The sequence below is a fragment of the Bidens hawaiensis genome, unplaced genomic scaffold (genome assembly GCF_021521415.1).
Source record: "Bidens hawaiensis isolate Kalapana, Puna unplaced genomic scaffold, B.hawaiensis_p1.1 tig00010669_1, whole genome shotgun sequence".
NCBI lineage: Eukaryota > Viridiplantae > Streptophyta > Magnoliopsida > Asterales > Asteraceae > Bidens > Bidens hawaiensis.
The window spans coordinates 653,889-665,185 of NW_027491817.1; the positions used below are offsets into that span (position 1 = coordinate 653,889).

Consider the following 11,297-nt stretch of genomic DNA (forward strand, 5'->3'; position numbering starts at 1 on the left):
TACAAACATAGTTTTTTTGACAACCTCAGCGGAAGCATTACTACTTCGGTATATGTACCATTGCCCTACACACATAACGGTATTCTCCGAGCTAAACAGCCCTGAACAGAGAACTGGTCATGACCATTTAAGCCCGCGGCTACCTTGCCTTTGATTGATTGCTTGAGCTTTAACAGTTATGTTTGGATCCAGACACATGCGTATTCGGTCTGAGTTGATTTTATTCCTACTTTGTATTATAACATTTTAGAGATTGGATTATCTCATATAGACATTGATTGACTCGTTAAGACAAACACCCGTTCGTCTCATTGAGTATAAATATGTTTTGACTGATTGAAAAGGTTGACGTATTCACCTGTACTGTCGGTGTTGGAAAACCTTGACTGATTGATTGATTGATTGTGAATGATATCAACCTATACAAAATAGGTTTGTATAAATACTTGAATGATGTTTTGATTAAGCTATGAATGCTAGGCTTAACCTTGAAATCGTTTATCTTTGATTGTGAATGAAAACTCTTAGTTTTTATGTGACGTTTGATGTAGCATGCTTTGGCTTAATAGGTTATAACACGTTGGTAAGTTTCTCCAGGTAAGTAAACGGGTCCCTCAGTTGATTGGGATTTGTACGAATTACTTTTCCTTAGGCAAGAAACTTACTACTAGCGATATCCCCCTTACAGTTACTACATGCCCGTCAAAATATATCTTTGGTTAACATTACTTTGCTATGAAGTAACGTTTATGAAAACTCGTTTATGAATGTGAATGTTTGTAAAACACGATCAAGGTTAAAGGCCATAGCCTCGATTGATTGTTTAAGATATAATTCAAATACTTAAACATAACTCCTACCTTAGATTGGATACTTAGATTGATAATAAGAAAAAGGCAGGATCTTGATCTACTCGATTGTATGATTGTTAACTCGATTATAACTTCGTTCCTTGCACGAACTACGAGAAAATGGCACGTCGGCTTGACACGGAAATAGGGCACGCTTTTCAATGCTAAGTGTGTGTAAATGGAGGTGTGTTTGGGATGAAAATAGTTCAATCTCGTAACCCTCTATTTATAGGCAGAAATCATACCCCGTCGCGGTACGCGATGGGTTCCTTTTACCCCGTCGCGTATCGCGACGCCGCAATTCATCGCCGCCTTACCAGATGATGACACGTGGCCCGTCATATCGTGCCACGTGTTGACACGTGTCCAATGACTCAGCAAGGTCATCGCGATACGCGTTGACCGTTGTGATTTGGGCCGTAGCGTATCGCTATGCCGCCCATATCTCGGTTGTTGTGCAAGTCCATCGCGTTACGCGATGGGTTAAATGTTACCCCGTCGCGTATCGCGATGGGAGAAGATTTTCAGAATTTTCAATTTGATCCCTATACTTATAAAAGTTAGTATTTTAAAATAAAACTTATAGGGTTTGAGACGCGGTGTTACAGTCTTACATAACATAATAATGAGAATATATATGTTGTAGTTGATGTTTGATGTTAAAGGAAATGGGAATGGGATGGTGATATTGATTTGAAAGAAAGAAGTAACTGACCCTAGATGGTGTTGAGTAGGATCCATGGATAGATAGAATGCGTAATGTTGATTGAAAATATTTGTGCCCCGTTTATAATATATAGTTGCCCGCATCATATTTAGACATTGACTTGTGGAAATAAAAAGGAAAAGGCGAACGTGTTATATCTATCGACGTGTTCTATTCTTAGGGCATTTAAAACTTGATTATTTGCTTTTTAAAACGCAAATAAGTATGTTTGTGTATCACAAAAGCACTTTTCGTTTTTTGCTTTTTGTTATGGGTTAAAAAGTTGTTTTTCAGAAACAGGAAATCCAAATTTTTTGTTTTGCTTTTTTGCTTTTGGAATACCAAATTACAAATATATCCATCATTGCATTATTTGTAAAACTAGCAAATATATAAAAATGTATTTTTTCTACCTTTTGGTTTTCCTTAACAACAAAAGCTAATTCGAACACTTAAAAAAACTATTTTTGGAAACACCATAAATAATCTTGCTAAAAACACGTTTGAAAATAAATAATAAGCTTAACAAAACGCCATCTTAATTGTTCCATGGTGTTATAATTATTGCTTGTTGAAAAATCTGGAAAGAAAGAAATGACAAGGTGTTTGAGAGTAAAGAAGTCAAAGTGAAAGATATTATTGGGGATATAAAAGTGCTTGGCTTTCTCTGGTTCAAGTATAAGTCTAAGTATAGATCTATAGATTGGTCTAATTGGTGTAATTTTTCGTTTGTGTAATTTGTTTTTGTTAATGGTTGTTCTCCGTGTTATGGAGGTGGCTTGCTGGTGGGGTTTTTGGTGTTGTGGCGGTTGTTGTTTATAAAAGTTTATACTTCGAATAAAATAAACATCATCTTAATTGCTAGGGTGTGACGTGGTTGGAACGAATCTTTGCTTTTAACAGTAGGGTCTTGTTAACACGAGGGTGAATAAAATTAGAGAGCACATCCACATGTTAAAAGCAATAAAGGCAACTTAATTAATTTAAAATCACTGCAAATTTTTAAAGTTATACTTAGTGACAAATATAATTTGAATTTAAACATAATGGTGGCTAAGTACACCCCCGACTTATGTGGTTTCCACTTTATAGGCACTTAGTATAAGTATACAACTCCATGTTATAAACTCATGCAGCCATTCAGAAGAGTGGGCTAACTCCTAAAGCGGATGTAAAATTTGATCCAGCCTGGTTATGAATATAATTTATGTCGGCAAGTAGATAAAATAAAACACGTTTAAACAGTATATTCGGAGTTTTCTTATAAAACTTTATGTTTTAAAAGTTATAAAAGAGAAACTAATTATGAATCAGATTAATTATAATAAGACCATCTGTAGTGAAAGAGAAGTCAGAGGACCCTCCCCCCCTGTCTCTCTTTGAGAAGTCACCGAGACGAGGAGCATCCGAGAAATATTTCCTAGCCAAAGATTGTGGTGCCTACCTGATTTTATTATATTTTTATTCATATAACCACTAAAATTGTGATACTTCTCCTCGCAATCTATTCTCCACCACTATACCCCTAAAATACAATATATCCTATTGCTGACTAGGCGCCATATGACACACTTCTCCTCCCATTCTCTCCCTACCACTATGCGTGGTCTGATAAAATACTCGTTCCGACAAATTTGTTCTTCAAAATATCTCCCCTTGCATTTTCTTCTATAAAATACTCATCCCGTAATTTTGTTTTTCTAAAATACTCGTCCATGTCAGTTTTGGTGTCACACGTTAGTATTCTATAAACTACTTGTTGGCTTTAACAATCTAGGCTCGACGACTACTTTATGATGGACATTTGAGGAATATGTTAAAACGTGGGGATAAAACTTGAAACCCTCTCTTAGATGTGACGACTATTTTATAATGGACATTTGAAGAATATATTGCAAAATGGGGACAAAACTCAAAACTCTCTCGTTAAAATGTACATTTTTGAAATTTTCCCATTAGATTATTTATGTAATTAGCTTTACTTATAAGTTATAATTACGTCGTTGTCCTAAGTATAACATGACCGAGGAGTCTAAATGCTTCCGGTATTTGGGATATTTTATAATAATACAACGGTATGACTTTCTTTAGTTGATTCATTTCGTGATGGACAATTTAAAAGATAAATTAATAGAAATATAATGACATTTTGATTAAAATAAACTTAAGAAAGATGCAAAATTTCACACCGTCAATGCCCGTTGTTGCCATTCCTAATTTAATAAGGTGGTAAGGTGGTTTGAGTAGAAGATCAAAGATAGGTCGGTTTTGAGAAAGCAAAAAAAAATTTGTGTCAAAGAAGAAAATATATTTTAGCCTTAAGTAAAAGAAACATTTTATTGAGTTTAATAATTTAATTTTAAATGTGTTTATTTGATTATAATTTGAGTTGTGTAAAAAAATTTGTATAAAAATAAGTTTAAAAATGTCTCAAACAAGACTAGAACCCGCAACCTTTTGGTTAGATGACATACTTATTTGCCACTAGATCAAACTATTGGTTATATAATTATGTTGAAACATTGATTATACTTATTTTTTTTTTCATAAAAATACATATAGTTTTTATTAAAAAAAATCGGGTCTAGCTGAGTGTCGGGCCTATGGCCGTCGACTACCCCGCAACCCTACATGGCCGGCCTTGATCAAGATACGTTCAATTTCTATAAAGTGCAACATTTAGTTGTTCAAAAAAAAGTAGCCGTCCTTTCTCTCTCTCGCCTCCACTAGCCAACATGTAACGGATACGAAATACACACCTCCGCATATTTCCTATACTATTTATTTTCTATATATCTAGTTTAAGAATTTCTTATAGTAAGTTAGTACCCATATGTCACACCCCGATCAAAAGCGGCGGAATATGTCGGGGTGCCACGTGATTGGACAAATACACAAGACGCTATTAAAACGACAATATTTAATCAACTCATTTTATTTCATAAAATCAATAAACAACACATCTTGTTCATACAAAACAAATTTAATACAAGTAAACATATATATTGTTCGTTTTGCTAATATCCTAATAGTCTTGGTAACGTTTTTCGTCAAGTCCTCAAGTCAATAAAAGTCAAACCTGTAACATTGCGTAAAATAAAGTTTGTCAACACAAAGGTTGGTGAGCAATTTGATGGTTTTTGAACAAGTATATATATATAATAATAAATGCCACAATCTTGTATACAAAACAATAAATAAAAGCAACAATTTGGATAATAATGAGATCGCTAAAACATTAACGACACCTGCCTAAGAGAATACCATATGGTTCAGGATTTTTATATGAGGTCGTTAATAAGAATACATTAACGGCACCGTCTATAAGAGAATACCAAATGGATTCGGATTTCATGAGGTCGTTAATAAGAATACATTAACGGCACTGTGCTATAAGAGAATACCAGATAGTTCAAGGATTTATGAATCAACCAACCAAAAGCGGTAAACACATAAGCATGTAAGCATAGAACACCAAATCAAGCATATATTTAAGTAAGGTATACAATAAAGTTTGTGGTTTACGACTCAAATATAAAACATATAGATTGAAATAAGTATGCAATATCACCCCCAAAACAAAAGATGGAAAACAGGAAAATGAAAGTACTCACCTCGATTGATAAACCGGGAATAATAGATAGAGATAAAATAATGCACAAGCTAGCGAACGAGAAAGAACGGATCCGACTTGAAACGACAAACACCTTAAATAGAATAAATAATATAATATTAACATTGATATTTTGTGAAAGTAGAACCAAACTTGATATCATATATTAAAACTTATAACGAGGGGTTTGGTTGTTAATCAAATATCGGTTATCTTGTTAACGCTTGGAAATTACCCTTTATCGCTAATGGAAATAAAATTATATTATATTATTGCTTTAAATAATTAAAATAATATATAATAAAAATTAACTGAGTTTAAATCAAAAGATCGGTTTTAAAATGATTTGCTAATAAAGTTTATAATAATATTATTAATTAATATTATTGATTAATATAGTGATAATATTTTGTTAAGAGAATAATAACTATGAAACCTTTAAACGAGTACGGTAACGTTAATGATAACCATGTCTGACGTTGGTTTGGTTTTTAAACGGGTTGAAGCATAATATAATATTAAACTTTAACAATACCGATATTAATGATGATAATAAGAATAACAATAATTATTATTAATAATACTAATATAGTATAATACTAATAATAATAGTTAAAGAATAAAAATCTTAGTATTAATTAAAGTGTTGTTGATAATAATAATAATAATAATATTGATAGTAATAGTGGTACCATACTCGAGGTTTGTTTGGTTTCTAAACGAGTTCACAAAATAAATATAATAATATTATTGCTAATAGTTAATGATAAAAAAATATGATTTTAATAAATAATAATAATATGATTTTTAATAATAATAACAACTTTAATATTTATAATAATAATGATGATGATAATAATAATAATAAATACATATTATAGTAAGTTAAACATAATAATACTAATAATAATTTTTATGTAGTGATATTAATACTAATAGTAACAATAATTTGTTAAGTATAAAAATAACACCAAAACCGGTCTAGGATGAGACTCGAACTCGTGACCTCTAGTTCAACAACTAAAGAACAAACCAATTGAACCAAGATAACAATTGTTAATTAAACCCATAAGGAATTAATATATCCATTACCAGGTTGTTCATCTTTTCCTCAATTCAAACCAACTCTATACCCATCCAACCCGTTTCAAAGAATATAACCGATAAATAAAAACCGATTATTAACAAGTTAGATTTGATAATTGATATGTGAAAACTGATAGAACAAAGCCTAATTTAATTTACCTATTAGATGTTCATATGGTCATGGCTCTACACCGGGAAGAAGCCGAGCCGAAACCGCCGAAGACGAAGGACAGCAGCCGGAGGGAGAGAGAGAAAGAGCTGAGGTTGGTGCACGGAGCACGGGGGCCGGTTTTCTGGTCGCCGAAAAAGCGACCAAGAGAGGGAAGGGGGGCGGCTAAAGGTGATGTAGAGTCACCGAAGTTGGATGTCGCGGAGGGGTTGCAGAGAGGGTGACTGGAGATCGAGAACGAGGAGGAGGGATGGCCGGTGTCGCCGGTCGCCGGAAAACGGTGCCGGAAGTCGAACCAGAGAAGAGATGGGGGCGGCTGAAGGTTTAAATGGGTTAGGGTTTGGGTTGTATATATATATATTGCATATTTTCAAAACAACCCCTTAAGTTTCAATCAAAGTTTAATATGAGTTTAAATGTTTTTTAAAACTTATAACGATTTTGAACCCCTTATGTTTTTCTTAACGACTCTATAATATGACAAACATCGATTTATTGATGATCGAGGTATATAATAATTAATCAGGTTCTAAAAAAATGTTGAGTCGGGTTTACATAATAAAAGTTTACAAAATGAATACAAATCGACACCCGAATTTGACGAATGTCACACCATAAAAACCTACAATTGGGATGGTAGTCATTAATAAAGCCGGACCTTTAAACACCTGGATTAGAAACGGGAGGTCTTATGTTCAAGTCTCACATACAACAATAATTAAAATTAAAAAGAAGTTTTCTTTAAAGAAAAACATAAAAGCACCTATTGTCGAAAATCAATTTTAAAGGCAAAACAAATAAACATCTGGGATGCAGTTACTGTACGCTAATGCTTAACGTACGGTAGGTACGCGAGACGCTCAAAGGCAAAAAAAACAAAGGCAAAGACCTAAAACGCTCACGAAACCTTAAACGCTCGTTAAACGCTCAAAAACCGTCTTTGTGAAAAAAAGTGAAAAATTGATCGATTAACTATCCAAAACTGTTTTTTCGGTGAAGCAATGATTGATTGGATATGTATTGACGATTCCGAGATGCTTGGATGTGATTTCATGGATCGATTCGTGAAAAACGAAATTCGCGTACGTATTTGTACGATAAGCATTAGTGTATTGGATCTTTTCTCTAAACATCTGGGCAAATAGATCAACCTTTCGTCCACAAAACAGATAATGGTGACCCGGTCCACCAATCAAGAAGAAAACTCACAACCTGAAGCAAAATCCTTTAGGCGAAACTCAAACTCACAACCTCCTATAAAAATAAAGTAATGTGTCTACCGCTGAATGATTGAACTTTAGTTTCCTGGCGTTTGTTATCGAGTTATTTAATCATATCTTATGGGTCATGAATAGTAATGTTATGACCGTATATTTATTAATGTTTTTTTTAAACTAGTTACTTTTTAATAAAATGAAAATACATCTGGGTTTCTTAATAGATACTTAGGTTCAATCTCCACAGACAACACTTTTGGGGGCATGAGTGGCTTCATAAAGGAAGACTAAGATCTTTGTGATCCCAATTCGATCATGAGGGCATCTGAGTTTTACCACCAGTGGGTCTTCAGGCGTGTAAGTTTTCTCAAAACTAAAGATAACTTAGAGGCGTTTAAGGACTTCGTACGACTGAGTTGAGGCAGCTAAAGGTGACATTTTTATCATTAAGTCACCCCATACAAAACACATATACATTTTTTTTTTTTTGAACTTAAAAAATAAGAAAGAATGAAATATACGTAACCGCGTTGAAAAAAAAAAACAGAGTACAAGAAACCAAACACAACCTTATTCTATTCATGTCCCCTTCTTGTACTCTTCATGGAAGTTTCAACACAACCTCTTAGAACAATCTTATCTTCCACGTCGAACTTCAACACGGCTTGCAAGATTATATATACGCTCGGTACTCTCAATAACCTTTTCACTCTATCTGTAATCTCAAAACTACTTTACGAAAAAATTCTATAATCAATGTCAGTAACAATTCAGCCTTCGTTACATCTTGCACTAGCAGTAGTCATACAAACTGCCAAATTCAAACGCCACTTAAAAAACCGGAATAAGTTGCAAAAGGTGTTCAATTGTCTTCGTTCAAATCAGTTCGACAAAATGCTTTCAGATTTTACTACTCTTGTCAGTATTGATTCCAGTTCCTTCAGGCTCCCAGGGTATGTTATTACTTGCAATTCTTGTTTCAATTGGCATTTTAAAGAAACTGGTGACATGGATTTGAATTCATTTTCTGAAATCACAAATTGGTTTAATCTAAAAGCGCCTAAAGTCGAACATTTGTCGGTGGAAATAACGAGCCAAAATTACTTTGTACCAGAGTTCATTAATAGGATGGATAACCTCAAGGTGTTAAGTATAAAAGGCCACGGTGATCATCCTTCTAAGCTGCATAATATTTCATTCATCGCGTGTTTACCCAACCTAACGACTATTAGATTCGAGCATGTGTCGGTTCCCTCTCTTCAGCCCGTCTTTGCGTTAAAGAATCTAAAACATCTTTCTTTTAATATGTGTGAGATTAGTGATGCATCGATGAGTTTTACCTCCGAGTCACCTCACACGATGCAGAGTCTCACATCTATCGAATTCAACATGTGCTATGATCTGAAACAATTGCCATCAGGGATTTGTAACCTTGTACATCTGCAGAAGCTAAGTGTCACTAACTGTAACGAGCTTGATGTTCTACCGAAACGGTTAGGGGATTTGTCGAATCTTGAAAGTTTGAGTCTGCGTTGCTGCACGAAGCTACAAGAATTGCCTGAATCGATTGGGAGTTTACGTAATATGAGTTTGATGGATATATCTGACTGTTTGAGTATAAGTGTGCTGCCTAAAGAAATTGGTGAACTATGTGGCCTGCAAGTGCTTAAGATGAATGGTTGCATAGGGCTGCAAGAATTGCCAATGTCCATAAGCAAATTGTCACAGTTGGAAGAAGTGATATGTGATGAAGAGACGTCGTATTTGTGGACGGATGTTGAAAGTGATCTGCCTGATTTGAAGATTAATGTTGTTGAAGATGATAGGCTAGAAAGCTTTATGAAAATTGTGCAGTAAGTTTTATCATTAATGATTGTAAATCCCTCAAATAAAATATATATTAGCTCTGATGTGTTATATTTGGTGTAATTGTCAATTTCATAAGACTTGAGTTTTTTTTTATTCTAAGTTGTCTTGATTGTATATGTATAAAAAGTTACATCAATAATACTTAATGTTGTATATACTATATGGTCTAAGTCTTAGTTATATTAGAGATTATTACAGTAAATCTTATATAACTAATAATGTCTTAACTACTATATTCTATCTAATCGTAACAAAAATAGTTTATCTGATAGATATAATTTTGTTTCTTTAACTTAAAATATGGATTTTTTTTTTTTGAAAGAGGGGCCAAAATACAAGGGTAAATCACAAGGGGGGCTGGAATTATTTTTTTTTCAAAAGAGGGGTCACCTCCATTTGTAATAGCGGGGAGTTTTATACATGATAGGGGTGTCAGGTGAGTGTCAGGTACGAGGTTATGCCCTCCATTTGTAATGGCGGTGAGTTTGAAAAAGTGGTCTCCCCTCCATTTGTAATGGCGTGGACTGCAAAAAGGTACTCCCCTCCATTTGTAATGGCGGGCAGTATGAAAAAGGTATCTCCCCTCCATTTGTAATGGAGGGGAGTCTGAAATAAACGTTGGGAACACACTTCCTTTTAATATACACACTCAGTTTCAGATACACTTCAATTAACACAATATTTATTGATCCACCATCCCACCTAACCTCAACCATAAAATTGAAGACAATTCATCAGATTACACAACTCAACTAATACCCGTGATTATAATGTTATGTGTTAACTCTTTTTCAATGTACTTCCTTTTTAATTTTTTAATGTAACTTTATCATTAATCGAGCAAAGTTGGGTTTGAGATTTTGCAAGCAATTTTTTTTAAATAATATTACAAAGGTTAGATTCCTAAAAACAAAAATTACACAATAATACTTAGCATAAAACCACAAGCTCGTTTATATGTAATTAATCATGTATATGCTTGTTTCCTTCATGAGTGCCACACCATTTATTATTAACGCCTGCATTTGGTCGTTTGCCTTTTCGTTTAGCTAAGGGGAGGGAACCGGTCAAGGCTACATCTTCATTGTCATCGTCATCTTCATCATCCTCGTCTTCATCTTCAACCTCGCCCTCCTTGTTTAAGTCAAAATTTATGTCTCTGCCACCTACAACTTGTGGCCTGGTTGGTCTTGTATTTTGGTTTTGATGAAACCCAAACCCTGATGAGGTATCCACGTTGGGGTAGAAGGGCATTTGGAGTAAAGGACTTAAAAAATCTTGTTGAATCGATGGGATAAAGTTTGTTGAAGAACCCCCTATTTGCATATCGTCAAGGTCAAATGGCGAGGAAAACATATCATAACTTGCCATAATTAATTGTGAAGACTGCCCGAGCGGATTACTTTGGGATAGACTAAGATGCGGGCTGCTCATACAACTCGCATGTGGGCTGCCCATATGACTCGTATGCAGTGGGCTGCTCATATGACTCGTATGTGGGCTGCTCATACGACTCGTATGTGGGCTGCTTATATGACTCGTAGATATGCCACTCGTTTGCTCCCCCGGGTTCGGTTGCTCTACATTAACTCCACGACCCCTTACATGTCTTCTCCGGATTCGTTGGGGGATAGGGGGCACTTGACGACCAATATTTTGGGTCTCATGAGTAAGCTCGCCGCATGCAGCTAAATCTTGTAGGTGATTTAAATATTTAACATGCACCCAGTTGCTTGAATTTTCAGGAAATAGTTGACCACCAATTAACTCTTAAAAATCCGCCTTT

The 11,297-nt window shown here is 34.5% G+C and overlaps 1 protein-coding gene across 1 annotated transcript; it reads left to right on the forward strand.

The window, feature by feature from the left end:
* The first annotated feature begins 8,341 nt into the window (after nt 1-8,341).
* Nucleotides 8,342-9,546, forward strand: LOC143535877 (uncharacterized). Its single transcript, XM_077030010.1, has one exon. It carries the CDS (start codon nt 8,399-8,401, stop codon nt 9,497-9,499), a length of 1,101 nt encoding a protein of 366 aa, XP_076886125.1. The 5' UTR covers nt 8,342-8,398; the 3' UTR covers nt 9,500-9,546.
* The last annotated feature ends 1,751 nt before the right edge of the window (nt 9,547-11,297 follow it).